The following is a 19,081-nucleotide window of genomic DNA, read 5'->3' on the forward strand; positions in this document are numbered from 1 at the left end:
TAGGTCAGACTATGGAAATCAAGAGCAAAAAAGATGTTGGGTCACTTAAACTCAGGCTTATACCAGGTATACTGATGATTATCCTGTGTTTTATTACGGTAAAATCCACAATATATTTCTGTTGATTTATACCTAAAAACATAGTAGGAATGAAAAAAAGCAGAGAAATGGCTCAGATAATAAGCATGAGAATTGGACAAGGTAAAAAATTAATATGAATTTCCAGAATCTAATAATGAACTGGCAAAGGATAATAAAAATGTTTTTCCTAAGAACCTTAAAAATGCTCTAGAAAATATAAATACTATGAACTTACCTCTGAAACATGATCTTTTAACTTGAAGATGTAATGTTAATAGGTCAGAAAGAAACACGGAACTTTTAACTTCTTCCTCCTTGAAATCATGCAAATTATGCTACTGAGACAGGTTTGAGACATAGTCATCAGGCTCTTTATCATAATTGAAAATAGAGAAGAGACAGTTTGTCTGACAGCAGCTTCACCAAAACCCATCATGCTTTTATACCAATCCTGAATATTCTAAGATAGATGAAGCAAGCATCTTTATCATTTGTTGCCTAAAAATAAGGTGCTTTTCCCCTTATGTTATGTTCATGCTCTTTGCTTTACTGTCACATGAGTCACCCACAGGAAAAATGGGTTTTTTAAGTAGTCAGGAGCCAAAAAAGGCAAGGTCATTAAACCAAAACTGTCATCACTCTATCTCCCTATTTGACAACACATCTGAGTTCTGATCATCTCCACATGGGCCAGCCTGGACCATTTCTAAGACCACACTCATAATGAAAATACATTAACTTCTACCATAATTCCTTGGGCAGTCAGAAAGGTCTGCCTGGGTTCAAAGGGTAGGGACATAACCCTGTATCTTGATGAAGTAGAGGCAAAGTTCTGGAAGAGTATAAGGGATCTGAAATACTGCTGCTGTCATTTTTGAAAAATGAACCTGCCATAGGTTTCTTTCATCAAGTGTGAGAAGGGTAATCAGGAAAAGGCAGAAGGGGGAATAAAGAACTGGCACAATCCATTGATCATGGAAGTGTTCGTTAGGCAGATCAGTTTCAACAACGAGTACATACAGGATTTGAGGATCTGGATCTGGATCTCCTTAAAGCTATCTTTGCCTTTATAGTTAAATATTCCCAGAAGTATACACACCATTGTCTAAAGACCCAGCTATAGACTATACTTCCACTCTTCAGTTATATGAATATTTAAGATGCATACTTAACTATGAACTTCCCTAACAAAGTTATTTAGCATTTCTATGGAGGTAAAAATGTATATTCTGGGAACACTTAAAAAAATCATTTTTCATTTAAAAGAATGATCAATTCCTTTCACTCAGCTAAACTAAAATAGGCTAGTAATATAAACAAACCAAAATCAATGTTGAAAGAACTTTGATAACTATATACACTACCAACCAGAGCAATACAGAAATGTACCTTTCCTGAGGACAAAAAATGTTTCTCTTATGAAAATCTGAAAAGGTCAGACTTCTGGAAGGAGATGTTCGTAACTCGGCAGAAAGAAATTTTACATTTACTCGTTTAACATTACACTCAAAAAGTAGTAAAATAAAATGCATACAAACCATTAGAAGTTATAATTTGAATATCTTTCAAATATGAATGTTTGCATAAAATCCTTCTTGATTTCCTTTTATCTTTGCCAATAATCCAGTGATCTCTAATAGCTTAAAAAATGTTTCCAAATGCCATTTCCTAAAGATACTATTTCTTACCTATGAAGCTCAATAAAAGGTATACAAATGTATTCTACTTGCTCTAATTTTCATCATACATTATGACCTCTAATCATCTAGAAAGACAAGATGTTAGAAAATAGGGACATTCTCTTCAAAACATTGGGGGGAAAATTGATACCTTTATATATAGAAGATAAAGGCGGAACAATATAGTAGTTATAATCAGAATGTCTACATTCATTCACCAAATATTTATTAAGCACCTACTATTTTCAGGCATCATTTTAAGAGCTGAGGATACAGGGGTGAGAAAGTAATAGCTACCATTTATTGAGTGCTTACTATGTGCCAGGCTCTGGCCTAAGTTTTCACACAGGTAAACCCATTTAATCCTCAAACACGACACCTCTATGACATGGGTACTATTAACTTCATTTTACATATGATAAAATTGAGGCACAGAGAAGTTAAATAACTCACCTAGCTAGTAACTGGTAGTAGTCCTGGGTCTCATGGAGCTCTTATAAAATCTAAAATTCTTCCCTTCTCATTTTCTTTTTTGTCTCTGTGAAAGATCTAACATACAAATAAAACTGGTTATGGCTCAAATAGGTGGTGTGACAGTTTCACTTTTACAGGTTTCTTTCTGGGAATGTTCAAACAAAACTTTAACCAGCTATACTTCCATCATATATTGTGACCCCAAAATATCTCAAACAGCCTGCTCGTTATGTAAGACTTGATTTTGTTTAAATAGTAGGGGGAAAAAAAACCACTTCTTTATATTTTTCTCCCCATTACTGTATGTATAGATACTTAGCATTCCTTCCTTTGGAAAACCTTTCTTTAATCCAGGTAGGCCTAGTGGGGCTGAAGATCATGGACCCTGCCTCATTTTAGGGGTGGGTCCATGTTCAAGCTAATGAGGCCTCACTGGCTTGATCATAGTTATCGGATCAGGACTACTGAAATATGATCTAAGCATGGCCAATCTGTCTTCACTGGGATTGACAGAGTTAGAAAATGTTCTCTTCACAATGGAAGTCATTTGAGACTCCTGATAGCCATCTTCCTGGGCCTCAAGAGAAAATGACTTCACAGTACTGAGATGTGGAGTAGAGAAATTCAGAGGCAGAATATTTTGACCTAGTTATGAAAGAAATAGGTCTACCTTTGCCCTTTCCAGTTAAATGAGTATAAAGGGTATAAGTACTTTTTAATTTAAGCTGAAGTGGGTTCCTGTAACTTTCAATCAAGTTTTAAATGCATTTTTACAAAAGCATTACATAAAGTATGCACGCAGAACAATGGTTATAATATGAATAGGAATCTCCTTTATTCTCTTCCTTTACCCCCTCTCTAACAAATGTAGAACTGTCTACAGCACAACGGATAGTCTATTTCACTTCAAAAGTAGTATGTAAAATATATACTTATGAATTCTAAGTGATTACAAAGCATTACTTTAGTAATTCTTCGTTAGCATATGACAAAATCACAATATAGCTAGAAAAACAATGTTTTATTTTAAAATACTGGAAAAACATTAAAAGACAAATGTCCATTATATAACCAAGACTGTTAAGTATTTGGAAACTGTCAATCTTCTAAAATGTGGTAGGCACTTCCAGAGAGCTAAATATTGCAAATTATCCTACCAAATGTCTTCTCTAATACCAAAAATACTTGATATGATGAAAGACACAACTAATTATCCAAAGTCACCATGTTAGGGTTCAACTTAATTACAAGCAAAAGTTTTGTCCAAGATGTTCCTGACACATGAAGCTTCCAGTTGAATTTCAGAAATGTTAACAAAAGTATCTTCCTTTTTTGCCTGTGAATGTTTGAGTATTGCTGTATTGTTGGCTTATATCCACTACAGATACTGGTTCTAGGCCAGCCCAAGGGTCTTCAAGCATTGAAGGCTTGAAATAACTTTCCAAATCATTAGACATTCTCTTTTCTCTACCACGCCCTGATCCAAATGGTGTAGATGTCCTTGGAGAACCCTTTAGAAAAAAAATCATCAGTTAAAAAGACATTTAGTTAAGTAGTACTTTTTCTTTAGAGGCTAGTGGGGAACACATTGCTAACTAAAAGTTGTGTCTTGAACCCAAATAAGTTCAACAGCAAAGTCCACGCTTCCTTTGGGCTAGTGTTTTTAAAAGCATTTGAACCCATTTGATATACTGATTTATTAATAATTCTATACCCACTGTCACCTCAAATACTTTAGGGCTTCTAATGTAATAACTCTGCAGAACTATAAATTGGTGATGAAATAATCAATTAATTGTATTATAGTTATCCTTCAATATTTCCCTATTTTTTTCTGGAGGCAAAGTAAAAAAATTTTTTTTTACCCTACAGCTTCAAAATTGTTAGAACCTTCCAATCTCATCAGCTCCTGCCTCAAAGGGGTGGGCTTGATTTAGCATAAGGAAAGCTGGACAACTGCCAAGCACATTTAAGTTGTAAACCACAGAAATCCTAGACCCATCAGAAATACTCTACCGTCTCCTGTATTCACTCTCACCAAGAGGAATTTCCTATCACCGATTTTCCCTTGAGAGACTAGGAGCAGAAGCCAGTGTAGTTGGAAAACAACCCACCCCATCCCTCCTCCCTCCCGCCAAAATGAAAGTAAAGAAAAAGAAAAAGAAAAGAAAAAAAAAGGTGTCAGCAGTAGGAAGATGGCACTAGCCTATAACCCTAGAGATGAGCTCTATGATGGAGATTCATTCTTTTCCCTTTGGAGACCAGGAGACTCAAGAATCATTTACTGAGACGAAATAGCCAGGTCCCTGACGAAGGAGAGGAGATTCGGGAAATTTGCATGAGTGGCAGTGTACTGGTTAAAAGCAAGAGGATTCTGGAAACAAAGTACGACCCTGCCACTTTTTAGAGTATTCTAAAGAAAGTTACTCAACTTCTCTGGGCCTCAGTTTATTCATCTGCAAAAACGGGACTAACAGTAGCATCTCACCTCATAGAGGATTCAGAATAATCCACGTAAAGGGATTATTAGTACCATGCCTGCCATACAGTAAGAGCTCGGCAAACGCTGACTATTATTACCTGGGGGTGGGTCTGCTGCTGCCCTGGGGAGTAGCCGAATTGCTGCTGGGACCCCGCGGGGGACCTGGAGTAGTTGCCAGGGTAGCCGCCAGGGGATGGGGACCCGAACCGGCCCCCGGGGAAGCTGCCGCCGTGTCGCGGAGAGTGGCTGCTCCCGTAGGGCCTAGACCGGGGCCCGTATGGCGGCGTGTGATGTGGACTCCCGTACCCGTCCCGCGGAGATGGCGGCCGTGGTCCGCCTCCGCTCGGGGTTCCTCGGAAGCTGCTCCCGCTACCCCAACCTCCTACTCCCGGGCCGGGGTAAGGAGGAGTCGGGGGTCGAAAATTCTGTCGGTGCATCTCAAGAGACGAAGACGACAACCTCTCCGGCGCGTTCTCCCGCCGGAACTGTCCCGACCAACTCTTCTCATATCCTTGGTGGTCCTTCATCAAAACAGTCCTCCGGCCGCCAGCACTACAGAGCACATTGGTTCCGGCGTCACAAAGGTTCCGCTGGAGCAGCGGGATAAGTGGGTTATCGAATTGGGTACAGATTAAGCTGATTTACGTGAAAGAAGGAGGAAGAAAAAGGATTAAAAAAAGGCCGAATACCATGCCCCAGAAATGGCCTTTGGAGTCTCGCAGTCTTCGGCTGGGACCGACTGACCGACTAGACGCCTGCCGGGCGGAAGTAGGGAGCCAATACAGCTCGCCCCGGCCGGCCCGGGCCCGCCCACCTGGCTGGGGGCGGGGCCGAGGTGTCCGCGAGCGCCCTCAGTGGCTGAGGCCCGTAGTGCGCTGCCTTCTTCACTCAAGCAGGGACCGAGGACGTCTGAGGGGCGCGCGATGCTGGCGACGCTGGCGAGGGTCGCGGCTCTGCGGAGAACCGGCCTTGTCTCCCGCCGGGGCGGCGGGAGGGGGTTGTGGACCGGCCGCCCGCAGTCAGGTACCCTCCGAGATTCGGTCCGGGCGGCGAAAGGTAGCCCAGCCTCGGCCTCCCCACTCGGGCGGCATTCTGAGGAGAGCGCCCGCGCTTTCCAGAAGTATCTGCTGCCCCTTTGTGGTATCAGCCCGCCCTTTGGCCTTTCGCGTCTCCCCGCGTCCTCGCTCCGCGCTCGCCCCCTGGTCACCCGTCCGGGCCCCGGGCCGAGAGCGCGTCGCTGCGGGTCCAGCCCCCCGCCGTCCTCCTGGGCGGTCGCCTCGCCTCGCTCTCTCGCTCCACTGGCCTCGTCTCCCAAGTTAAATAACTTAAAAAACGTGCATCCCGCCGCATCTCGGAAAGGGTTTCAGGCTGCGTCTTTACGTAACTTGGGGTTGAGGCTGTGCTCACAAACGCCGGACCTTGCTCCCTTCCTCATTCCTGTTAACTGGACGCCGGCAAGGGAAGTGGTTAGGAAGTCGGGATCCTAATTTTCAAAAAGAGCAACATTTGGCCAGAGCTCTTAAAATAATGATTCTTTCACAGGCTTTTAGGTGAAAAGTGTGATAATTCAAGAATGACTCCTCATGTATAATAAAACACACCTTTGTACCGGACACCTCTCCCAGAATTTTGTTTAGAAGATAGAGTTTACATTGACTGCAGCTTTATAGAACTTTTTTTATTTCCTCAGAATTTGGGAATGATAGTCCACAATGAGTCTCGAAGTGAGCTTGTAGGAAACAGAATCTTAAAGAATTTTAGGACCCATTTAATCATAGTCCAGTGGGTAGCCCGGAGCTGTGCTTTTCAGCCTATACACATTCTTGCAGCTGCCACTCGTCTTGTCTCCGTGACATGTTCTGTGACATGGCTAGCTAACGAATGTGCTGTTTTCTCAGCTTTTATCCTTGATGAATGGAGATACAGAGTTTTTTGTGGTTTATTCTGAAGGAATTTTGTTCACCACGTTACTCCTTTACACACAAGTTGTAGAATCCATCAAGGCAGCATAATGCCATCAAGGCTTTGTGATGCAATTAAGTCTGAGAATCCCAGATTATCCACTTTATTATATACTTCTGTTCTGGCCAAAAAAAATCACCTTTCTGGACCTTGTCTTTGGTCGCTTAGCTTAATGCCTCATAATTTGGCCCCCAAGTATTTACTGAATAAATGAGTGGGTCACATTATATTGGTCAGTGATTCTCACCTGTAATACCACTTTTTGTATTATCAACCAATCTTCATTTTGGGGGAGGGAGCATAAAAATGAGGGTGGCAGGAGCCAAAATTACATTTATTAACTTTTTGTTATTTTTTTAGTAACTGGCAAATGATTTGCAGAATTGAGTGAAGTACTGAGTTGTCTTTTTACTTGGCTTACACTTCTGGAATGCTCTTCCCAAAAGAAATGTCTTACTATCTTCTATGCACATGAACTTGCATTAGAAATGCGGGGAGGAAAAGAAATACAATGGAAAACTTTTGACAGGTAGATTATACATGACAGTGTGCTCTTTATCATATTTTCAGGTATATATGAGGATTGAGGGAGCGACATTCTTAATAATTATATGAAAATTCCACCTTGATCACTTCTGAGTATAGGCAGTTTGCCTTTTTACAGGTGAGAAATTGTCCAAGAGAAGTGAAGTGACTTGCTTAAATTCACATAGCAAATGGAGGAGGGACCAAAACTCAGGCTTCTTGAATCCCAGGCAGTTGTCTTTTTTTCCTGGGTAAAGAGATATGAATTGACAGTCAGTCTGTCCTTTGAAAAATGCAATGACATGTAAATAAGCATAAGTAAGCACATACAATTCTGATGGTGGTACTGTGCAGCATAGTATTTTAGATTTAAGGATTCGGAGATACAACCTTAATACTGAACTTCTGAAAATATAGCTAGACTCTTCCCAGGTGTGAACCTGGGAATTGCAGTCTGGCTGCCTGAACTGGTGGGTCTGAGGTCTCAGGCACATATTTGTATTGAATTAATTTATATGGTGGTAAATTGAGGGGAAGAGAAATGAAGGGAAGGGGAGAAAGTTTTACGTTGGGTTACGTGGAAGTAGAAAAGTGAACGAGTATGATGGACAGGTGAGCATGGTGGCCGCCCCATGAACTAAGTCTGAGTCCTGTGGGAAGTAACACAGGCATTGTAGTGGCTGGGTGCTGTTTTCAAGTGTACAGAGGACATCAGTCAGAACATCAGGGAACTTTCTGAGTACCCATGAGCTGTATGGGAAGCCCCGGAAATAACTGGTTAACTTTGTGGTGGTTTATGTTTTACAAGTTTTACATTAATGCAAGTAAGAGTACCAAGCCAAGGAAATTTAAGTATAAACGTAAATGAGGCCTTGTCTGTTTCTGTTAACACTGAAGATCTTTATTTGGGTTACCTAAGTTTTTTTGGTGTTTCTATTTTCAGTAGATAGAAAAAAAAATTTTTTTTCCCCGCAGAACCTTTATGAGAGCAGATGGGTTTGTGTTTGAAGCAGGAATTGGGGTCCCCAGAGATGCCCACTTTGTACCCCTACTTTAACTGCCTCCCTTATAAGACGCTTCTGGGCACCTTTGAGGAATTCTTAGAGCTCTGCAGAAAGAGCTTGAAAGGGAGTATTTTGGGTGGGTGTCGGGTATTAATGAATGCTGCAAATGTAAATACTTTGGTTTGTTTTATTACTTATTACCAGGAAGTGAATGTTTTCATGTTTCTGCATGGTCAGGGCTTTTGAAGCCAAGGAAGCTAGAACCTGGGTTAAAGGGAAGGCCTTGGAAGTTAAAAGATGACTGAATTGATTGTTAGACAACTCCCAGAAAATCTGTTTATGTTTCAAAGGGGTATAAAACTCAACCCTGGAGACATTCCCAAGACTGAGATTGTGAACCCAGTGAAGTTTATCTTTTCCCCTGGAGACATTTATTTACATTCCAAACGATAAGAACTCAGGGACCATCTCCTTTTCTTCCCAGGGAGAATTTGCCTACATTAGGGTGATTAGCTTTCTCTGCTCTTCTCAGGGGAGGGAGGCTGCTGGGCAGCTATCCCATACAAACTCCCAGATTTGTAATTTTGGGGACCTTTCCTGTGGTTGAGTCCCTGTATGTGCAGGCTAATCCACTCACTCTCATTATGACACCTGTGGCATATTAGGTGTGGGGAAAATGGTGCGTTTCTTGATGTGGGTAATAATAACTCTGATCTCTGCCTCAGAAACCTCGGGTTTACTTTCAGGTGAAAAATGAATATATGTCTGAAAAGCATATATTTTTGGTGTAAAGCACTTCTTAGGACAGGCGAAAGTATTTCATAGCTTCTGTGCATGGAGATGTTTGTGTAGTCATCCCTCAGTATCTGTAGGGATTGGTTTCAGGACACCCCTTGGATACCAAAATCTGAAGATGGCTCAGGTAACTTACCACATGAAATGGTGTAGTATTTGCATATAGCACACATCCTGTGTATACTTTGAATCATCTTTATATCACATAATTCCTAATACAATGTAAATGATATGTAAATAGTTGTAAATACAATGTAACTGCTATGCGAATGATTACAGGAGGTGTGGCATATTCAAGTTTTGCCTTTTGGAATTTTCTGGAATTTTTTTTTCCCCAAATATTTTTGATCCCCTATTGGTTGAATATGCAGTTGGGAAACCCACAGATACGGAGGACCTATGTATGTATACTTCGAGCATAAGATTTACCTTAATATTTCCTGAAACTTTTCATGTCACAGCTCAATTTTCCATTTAGAGATCCTATTGTTAACTGTTCTATGTTAAAGACTGTCAATAGTAAAAAAATAAATGCATCCTTAGGGTGTGATTAGCTCATTCATTGGTTGGGCACTGTGGGTCACTTAATTAAATAAACCTCAGATACTTTAAATTTTTAAATAGAAAAATATAAAATTTTAACGGGGAAAACCAACTATACAGGAGTATTTATATAATGTGGGGTTGGAAAAAAATGATACCTGTGCTGAAAAGAGTTAACATAGCAGGCCTCAGGGTGCTATCTTCAGGAGGACCGCCTTACAAGTTTGGCCCTTGTTTGGCATTTGGGAACTTGGCACTCAAACTGCCTCCTAATTAATAAGGGTGCCTAAATGGTTTGTGCAATCAATGTGATCTATGGGAGCACCTGCTTTTCTTTTGGTAGACCAGAATTTTGGTGCATGCTAAGCAGAGAATGCCTCTGTGAATAGCCTTCAATAAAAACCTTGGATTCTGCATCTGTAATAGACTTTCCTGAACAGAAACATTGCACATGTTACTGAACTTTTTTGTTGATGGAGAAAGAACCAACAATGGGAGGACGAGGACTTAAGAAGCCTGTGCATGGATTTTTCCAGACTCTGTCTTTTTTGCTCGCTGATTCGGCCATATATCATTTTGCTGTAATAAACCTTTAGTCATGAATCCAACTATGTGCTGAAGCCTGTGGATCTTTTTAGTAAATCACTGTAAGTGTGGGTAGTGTTAAGGAACCCTGAAACAATATCAAAGGCAGAAAGTAAAAGAAATGATTTTTTTTTTTTGAAAGTGAAATTCCAAAACAATCCGAAAAACCAAACAGCAGATAAGGAAAAATTACTTTTACTAAATGTGCATCATAAAAGGTTAATATTCTTACTGCACAAAGAAGCCATACAAATCAATAAGAAGCAGATAAACGTGCCTGTAGGAATATGGGCCAACAACAAGAAGATACAAAAAAAGAGTGAGTGCAGACATCGACCACCTAAGAGTCACGCTGTAAGAAGCAGCAACCTCTCCTCCTCCTTTCCGCCATCTGCTCAGCAGCCACAAAACAGCAACTGTGTGTGAGTACATCTCCATCCGCGCTGGCCAGGCTGGTGTCCAGACTGGCAATGCCTGCTGGGAGCTCTACTGCCTGGAACACGGCATCCAGCCTGATGGCCAGATGCCAAGTGACAAGACCATTGCGGGAGGAGACGACTCCTTCAGCATCTTCAGACAGGTGCTGGCAAGCATGTGCCCAGGGTAGTGTTTGTAGACCTGGAACCCAGAGCCATTGATGAAGTTTGCACTGGCACCTACCGCCAGCTTTTCCACCCTGAGCAGCTCATCACAGGCAAAGAAGATGCTGCCAATAACTATGCCCGCGGTCACTACACCATTGGCAAGGAGATCATTGACCTCTTCTTGGACCAAATTTGGAAACAGTCTGACAAGTGCACAAGTCTTCAGGGCTTCTTGGTTTTCCTCAGCTCTAAGAGATGTCCATCTACTTTCTCACTCCTACGTTCTGGTAGTTAAATTCTCAGTAAAATATCAAATTAAGAAATCCTTTCATTGTATATCATATGTTGTATTTGATAGTGATATCTGGTCAGTTTGTTTTATGACTTGACTTTTTAAAAAAATTGTCTCAATGATTGGCTAGTACTGTAGGGGAGAGATGCCATGATTGCAGTCACACAGACGAGCCACTTATGTGTGCATCTGTCAGTTACATCCATTGTGGTGCTGCTTGAATTATTTTTTATCATGGAAACCTGAGATCCAAATGCCAGGGGAGTCCTGGAATCAGCGCTGGCAAACATAGATTTAATGGCAGCTTCATTATAATTATACTTCTTTCCATGGTCACTCAGCTGAATCATCATAATAGCTTTCCATCCTAGAGGCCAAATAAGATAGAGCGATATACAAGCTGTTCAGTATATCTCAACAAATTACGTTATAATAGATGCCCTTTTCAACTGTTTCCCCCTTGTAATCAGCCATTCTGGTCTTTCACAAATAGGCAAAATATGGCTGTAGATACCTTTTTAAAGTATAGAGTATTGAGAATCATATATATTTTTTTCTGTTCCTTAAAATAATTGTGATTTTTTTATTTTGTTTTCAAATCTGGAGTAAGTTACCTACTTTCAATAGGTATTGTGACTGTATAATACATATATGGTGATGATGATGATAAAAATTGTCAACTTTTAGTAAGCATTTATTATATGCTAAGAAGTGTACTAAGCACTTTACATATAACTTTTCATTTAATCCTTGCAAACTCTGTGTTATAGGTATTTCAAACTAGGAGACTGAAGCTCAGAGAAGTGAAGTTACCTTGATCAAGGTCACTAGGGTAGTAAGTAGTGAAGCAGGGAATTAAATCTAGTCAGTCTCCAGAGTTTGTGCTCTTAACTGTTTAAAACTCATTAATTGATTTTGACTTAAATGTGCTCTAGAAGTCCTTTTTGGGTGTCTTCTCAGATAATGAAAGTAAAATTCTATTGCCTGATGTTAAATGAATTCATTGAAAAAAGTTTTTGCATCATTAAACAAAATTTTACTAAATTATTAAATGTGAGAAGGCGTTGGTAGTGAAATGTAGACTTCTCTTTATACATGTATGATGAAATGAGATTCACGTGATGAAGAGACCCCTAAATATATTTCCTGCATCGTTTGAAATAAAACAGAGGCCCCAAAAGAGATGAGTACAGAAGACCAGTACTTTTGGAGTCTTATTAATGTGAAGAATTACTTACTCATTCATTTCTAGTGATGTCAGAATATATTCTTATATTTGAGATCTTTTTGTTTTGTTTTCCTCTGAAATATCTTGTCTTCTCTCTCATTTTGTTTATTCATTCTTTATGTTTTCACTTTTTGCTTTTTGTCTTTTTTTTTTTTTTTGCTGATTATACACATAATCACAATTAAGCAAAATTCAGGAATACGTAACTTAGCCAGTGAAAGTTCTCCATAAATTTTTACTCCAAGATTTAACCACTGATAAAATTTTCTAAATGTTCCTACAAATGCCAACATATATTATTAATGTTATTACGTATGTTTACAAACATAGGGTCATATTATACATTCTATTCTACAACTTGATTTTATTTTTTTAATTTAGGAATGTATCTTAGAAAACTTTACATGTCAGGTTATGTAAGTCGGCCTCATTTTTCTTAACATTGGCGTGGTGTTCTGTTGTATGGATATATGCTGGTGCTTATTTAAAATTTCATCTGTTGGTAGATTTTTGCATTGTTTTGAATGTTTTGCTTCAGTATTAAAAACAGTGGGGGCAATTCACAAGAAGATATATGAATGGCTTACTATTACATGAAAAGATTTCCAACAGCATTAGTCATCAGGGAAGTGCAAATTAAAACCACAGAGAAGTATCACATACCCATTAGAATGGCTAACATTAAAAAGATTACCCATGCCTAGTGTTGCGAGAATGTGGAGTTTCTAGAACTTGCATGCCCTGTAGTACGACCACTTTGGAAATCTGTTTGGCAGTTTCTTAGAAAGTTAAACTTAAGCTTACTGTATTTCCCAGCCATTCCAGTAGGTATTTACTCAAGAGAAATGAAAACATGTCCACATGAAGACTTGTACACGAATGTTCATAGCAGCTTGAGTCACTGTAACCTAAAATGAACCAACCCAGTGTCTATCAACAGCTGAATGGATGGAAAAATGTGGCATATCCATAGGGTAGGATACTGCTCATAAAAATGCAACAATATGGATAAGTCTCAATATCATTACACTAAATGAAAGAAGCCAGACACAAAATGGTACATACCGTATAATGTCAATTTATATAAAATTCTAGAAAATGTGAACTAAAATATAGTGACAAAGCAGATCAATGGTTGCCTGAGGTTGGGGATGGAGGGAGAAGTTTGCAAAGGACAGGAGGAAACTTTCAGGTGATGGAAAGTGCTGTTTTGTTTTTATTGTGGGGGTGAATTCACACGTGTATTTATCTGTCAAAACTCATTAATGGTATAATTTATTATATGTATGTTATTTAATAGAGTTAATTAAAAACATTTAAAGTACAGCAGAAAATTAAAAAAAAGTTCTGCAATGAGCAGTTGGAGGGGAGGGAAGGATGAATAGATGGAGCAGTGAGGAGTTTCAGGGCAGTGAAACGATTCTGTATGATGGATACCTGTCATTATATATTTGTCTAAACCCATAAAATATACATCACAAGTGAACCCTAGTGTAAACTATGGACTTTGAGTGATAGTAATATGTCAGCTTAGGTTCATCAGTTGCAACAAATGTAACACTCTGGTGGCGGATGTTAAAAGTAGGGGAGGTGATGCGTGTGTGGGGGTAAGGGGGAACATGGCAATTTTCTGTACTTTCTGCTCAATTCTGCTGTGAATCTAAAAATGGTTTAAAAGATAAAGTCTATTTAAAAAAATGTACTGAACCAGTAGTTCATCATTTTCCCCCATTAAGGTCAGCTTGATCTTGGTCATTGTGATCCAAATTTTATAAGCCATTGGACTAGAATTTGATTCTGATTTAATGTTGATGTTACATATTTTTAGTGAATTGTTGATATAATTACAGACCTATTTAGTTTACTTCTATAGCTGATGAATGAAGAGAGAAAGGAAGTGCACATATGATTGTAAATCATTTAATAAACCTTTTAATTCATTATTTTCTCTGTTTTAAATGTAGAACAAATACTCAGAGGTCTTTGTTGTTACTTTTTTGTTGTTAGTACTTTTTTGTTGTTTAGTTCACTATTTATTTATTTATTTATTTATTTATTTATTAATCAGTTTTAGGTTCACAACAAAATTGAGAAGGTACAGAGATTTCCCACATACTCCACATACTCACACATACACAGCCTCCTCTGTTATCAACATCCTGCACCAGAGGGTACATTTTTTACAGTTGATGAAAGCTGCATTCATACATCATTATTACCCAAAGTCTATAGTTTACATTAGGATTCGCTCTTGGTGTTGTACATTCTGTGGATTTGGACAAATGTGTAATGATGTGTATCCATCATTATAATATCATACAGAGTATTTTCAGTTTCCTAAAAATCCTCTGTGATCAGCCTATACACCCCTCTCCCCTGTCACCTTTTATTTTTTTTTAGACAAACTATCTTACATGTAGCCTTGGACTTTATTAATTGGGAATAATCTAGTATTAGAGGCTTCAGTTTTTATAGATTGGTTTAATTGGATTGGGTCAAGATTTCTGTATTATATATTAAGCAGAAATGTGAAGGAAAATTTATTTGATAGGAATAGAAATTACTAATATGAAGAATTCTGCATTATTCCTTCTGAAAATTAGTAATAAATTCTCTTCAAGCATTTTCTCTGTTTTGCCAGGTACTGACAATATGAAGCCATTGGAGGGTGTAAAAATTCTGGATCTAACAAGGTTTGTATTGTTTATCTGTGTTTTGTTGATTGAGTTTTCCCCTTCTCTGAAAAAAGAAATTATTTTTTGGATTATAAGAGGGTGCTTTTATGCTTATTGTTTAAATTGGAAAGAAAAAACAAGAAAATTTCCTATAATTTCATCATTCTAACAGACAATTAGTATAATATTTATACATTTCTTTCCAATCTGCATATTTATATATAATTTTTAAAAACAAAAATTGGAACCATATTGAAATAGCAGTTTTATCCATATTTTAAACATAATATATTTTGAATATTTTGCCATGTAATTCAAAATTCAACAAAAAATATACAATGATATTTTATTATATAGTTGTCACATCATTACTTACTCATCCCCCAATGTTTCTTTATTATAAACTAGGCTTCTTTGTACATAAATCTTTGCCTCAGGAAATCTTTCAATTTCTTCCCTTGGCTAAAATTCTAGAAGTAAAGTTACTGCATCAAAGAGAATATACTTTTTAAAGCTCCTGATACATATGGCCAAGTGACCTTTTAGAACAGTTTTAACAATTTTAATTCTTGCTAGCATTATGTGAGCTTCTCAGTGTTGATGGCCTATTAAGAAAAAAATTAATATAACAACCTTGTAGATGGTAATGAATTTATTTATCATTGTTAACATTGTAGAGTCCTGGCGGGACCTTACGCTACTATGAATTTAGGAGATCTTGGAGCAGAAGTTATAAAAGTGGAAAGACCAGGTAAAACTATGGCTCCCTTTAAAACACAGAAACAAGCTAAAAAATATTTTTACTAGTTCTTTAAATATCCATGTACCTGTATGTGGGATGAGGAGAGAATTGAAATGGTTATTTTTCTCTTCTCCATTATTTAGTTTCCTCTGAACTTACACTAACATTAGAGCTCTTTCTGTTCTTTATACGTGCCAAGTGCTAAGGCTTAAGCCAGGTCTTTCACATGCACCTGAAAGCCTCTGGTAGAAACTGACACACGACATGTAATAATGATGATGCTGACAACACAGTGTTAGGCACAGTTCTAAACACTTCGCCTGTATTAGTTTATTTAGTCTCTACAACAACCTGCAGGCTAATGTTATTCCTAGATTATAAATAAGAAGACCGAGACACAGAGAGATCAAGGGATTTGCCCAAGGTCACACAGCTAGTAAGGAATATCCAGGCACTCAGCTCTGATCCTGGCCTTCCTTAGCCCACACAGGCCTTCCTGTTGAGACCGAGGTTAGAGTAGGCCTGGCCACGGTCCCTCACTGCAGGGTGAAGGGAAGGCGAGGGCAAGTGGAAGGTAAAAGGGAAGAAATAGGACATAGAAGAAGGAGAGAAGGGAAGGAGTCCTTTCAAAAGGAACCTCAAAACCCCAACCTAAGACATTCTTTTCTAGTTTTAATAAAACACAGTTTCCCATTTCATAATTTTAAATATTTCGAGGGAAAAACCTAAGCTAAGATCAATTCTTTGCTTTTATGTTTTTCATCCGACAACTTTCCCTTTCTTTATTTCCCCTTTGTCCACCAAGTAAACCTATTCTGGCTACACAATTCTCACTTTTATTTGGTGCCTACTTGGTACTTTGGTGTTTGATTCATGTTATCGATAAAGTTGCTTAGAAAAGTGTCATGTTATGTGCCCTTTCTCTCCAACAAGCACTCAAAGGGCAGAGTTCTCTACTTCCTCTACATCATCCCATAAACAGCTTGTTTTGGAAGGTTTCAAAAATTAGCATTACTTTTTATTTTTCAAGATCTGATGCTTATGGATCTGAAGCAGAATTCCCAAATCAGTGAAGATGTTCTAGCCTTGATTAGTGTGCATGTATCTATAAGACCCATAAGAGACTAGCTTCCAATTAAATCAATATATTAACTTACCATAAGTGATTAAACACTATAAAGTAGAATACTTGATCTGGAAGAGTCAACTTCCTGCTAAATAAATCTTAGGAGGCCAAAGCACTTAGCAAAAGAGTCTCTGATCAGCAAGGAGAATATTATATATTTTATATTGTATTTATCTGACCCTGTGTCAGAATCCAGGTGGTGGAAGAACCTACTTTCCAAAGATAATGCTTCATTTATCTACCCAGTGATGTTTATTGCTTTTGGTCATTGCTGGATTCATGCTGAATAATATTTACTTTCTAGATGAACGTCTTTTTTTTTTTAATAGGTTCCACAAAACTTCTAATTTCCACATTGCTATCCAGTTTCAACAACACAGGACTTTATAATTTCAACCACTGCATCTTTCATTTCATCCTTAGAGTATCCAATCTGTTTCTCTTGATTGGATATTTCTGTTGATCGCTAGGTTAAATATTTGTACAGTTGGCCCTTTGTTTCCACGGGTTCAGCATCCTCGGATCCAACCCACCACTGATTGTGTATTTTTATCATCTCTGGTGGGTTGAATCTAGGAGTGCCATACCTGCGGATATGGAGGGCCACTTACGGGACTTGAGCATCCACGAATTCTGGTGTCTTTGGCAGGTACTGGAACCAGTCCTTCGTGGATACTGAGGGGATAACTGCATTTATACTCATTTTAGAAATCATCATTCCCTAATTGCTTAGAACTATTTCTCCGCTGTACTTTTTCGTTTCCACACTGGGGGGACCCTTTCCTCAGTCTAGACCTTTATTATCTTCCATAGCCGTTCACTTGGTATCAAAATTTGTTCCTACCGAATGTTCATGGCTCTTTTACTGACTAATTGCTCTCTTTCCCTTAACCCTTCTGACCAGTACATGTTAATGTTCCTATGATATATTTTGTGTTTTTGAGATCGTTATTCAACATGGATGTGAGGAAAAGTGACTTGGCAGTATTTTCAAATTTCTGTGGTGAACTGGTCTCTTTTAATGTCTACTTCTTCAGTTCTTCAATTAAATTTTGTTCTAGTTTTCTTACTTGGGACTTAGATTATTCTTATTTGAGTAATAAAAGAGCATATCAAACTTAAGTGTATTTTTTCTCCTTTTTTTAGAGTTCGTCAGTGGGTGTAAACTATATGCCTTCAGGGTTGGGCAGGTAAACTAAATGAATAAAGTGGACTGGGCAGTAAACAACGGTGCTGTTATTCTAGGACCATCCCAGGAGGCAGGAATATGAGGGCAGGGATGTGGTCTTTTGTTCACTGCTGTGTCTGCTCTGCAGAGAGCAGTGTTTGTGATGTAGTAGGCACCCGATAAATATTTGCTGAATGAACGAATGCATCGAAATATCATTTACGAAAGGTGGTCTCAATTTTTTATATGACGTCTCCAGATTTTGAAATCATGGCTGTTAGTTAAAAACTTTAAATTGTATTGTGGGTCAAAGAAAACATGTCTCCCAAAGTGCCAGTTTTACCAGTTTGTGACCTTTAACCTTTATGTCATTTCATGTGCCATCAGCACTGAGCCTTCTGGCTTTCTTAAACCCTGATTATAAACCAGGGACAGGCAGGGCAGGAAAGCCATGTAGACCTCCTATTTAGATTTCTGATGTTATCTCCACCTGAGAGATGAATGTAAACATTTGAAATAAACTAATTTTAGTCTTGTCTTGACATTTCTTCATTAAAAAAGAAAAAAAATTTAATGTATTGGGACCTTTAAGAAGGTGGAAGTGACTGGACTCTCTCCTGACTCTGGGAGGTTCTGTCTGGTCTTGAAGATCCAGATTCACATACACATTTCCCATGAAGCCTCTAACTGGTTTATTACTGGGAGGCTGTCTTGGTGGGCTCTTGTAATTTTATCCCCCTGATGTTTTGAGCAGGCCATTCAGTTTGATACTTAACCAATTATTGTTTTGTGTTGTTATCAGTTCATCTCCAGTTAGAACTAATGCTTCTTTTCTCTTCTGTCCTGTAATTCTCTCTTTCTTTTGTGAGGTTTTCTTTTTTATTTTCAATTTTAAATAAAAGAGTCTATTCTTTAGCCTCTGTTTTCTTTTGTCTTCTAAAAGGCTGTGTCTATTTTTCTTTACCAGTTTCAGTGGTTAAAGTCTAATGGGCTAATTAATTATATCATTTAAATGAGATTAGAATTTAAACTTTAACCCATATTCACAAATTCTCTGTTATTTGGGGTCTAGTAAACTTATGTAGTGATTAGTTTCTAATCAGTATTTAATCAGAACTTGAAGTAGATATTCAGAA

The 19,081-nt window shown here is 38.4% G+C and overlaps 2 protein-coding genes across 27 annotated transcripts in view; one reads left to right on the forward strand and one right to left on the reverse strand.

Annotated features, from left to right (window-relative positions):
• Nucleotides 1–5,430, reverse strand: part of MPLKIP (M-phase specific PLK1 interacting protein) — a 57,037-nt gene extending 51,607 nt beyond the window's left edge. Inside the window, exons 1-2 of one of the 2 annotated variants that reach the window (XM_010947194.3) lie at nucleotides 4,815–5,401; nucleotides 3,237–3,745 (exon numbers count right to left, since the gene is read on the reverse strand). In XM_010947194.3, coding sequence (XP_010945496.1) covers nucleotides 3,545–3,745; nucleotides 4,815–5,243 — 630 coding nt within the window. In that variant the 5' untranslated portion in view covers nucleotides 5,244–5,401 and the 3' untranslated portion in view covers nucleotides 3,237–3,544. Of the gene's footprint in view, nucleotides 1–3,236; nucleotides 3,746–4,814 lie in introns of those variants that run through there. The other variant, XR_012508301.1, reaches the window with a different exon arrangement.
• A 28-nt stretch (nucleotides 5,431–5,458) lies between these two features.
• Nucleotides 5,459–19,081, forward strand: part of SUGCT (succinyl-CoA:glutarate-CoA transferase) — a 622,687-nt gene continuing 609,064 nt past the window's right edge. For 21 of the 25 annotated variants that reach the window (XR_012508284.1, XR_012508287.1, XR_012508285.1 and 18 more), the window contains exons 1-3: nucleotides 5,470–5,739; nucleotides 14,876–14,927; nucleotides 15,587–15,660. Coding sequence is in view for 5 of the 25 variants with exons in the window: in XM_010947203.3 (XP_010945505.1) it covers nucleotides 5,640–5,739; nucleotides 14,876–14,927; nucleotides 15,587–15,660 (226 nt within the window). In the remaining 20 variants the exon portion in view is untranslated. Of the gene's footprint in view, nucleotides 5,740–14,875; nucleotides 14,928–15,586; nucleotides 15,661–19,081 lie in introns of all 25 variants that reach the window. The other 4 variants (XM_045510767.2, XM_074367691.1, XM_045510777.2 and 1 more) reach the window with 4 other exon arrangements.

This window comes from Camelus bactrianus, chromosome 7 (genome assembly GCF_048773025.1).
Source record: "Camelus bactrianus isolate YW-2024 breed Bactrian camel chromosome 7, ASM4877302v1, whole genome shotgun sequence".
Classification (NCBI taxonomy): domain Eukaryota; kingdom Metazoa; phylum Chordata; class Mammalia; order Artiodactyla; family Camelidae; genus Camelus; species Camelus bactrianus.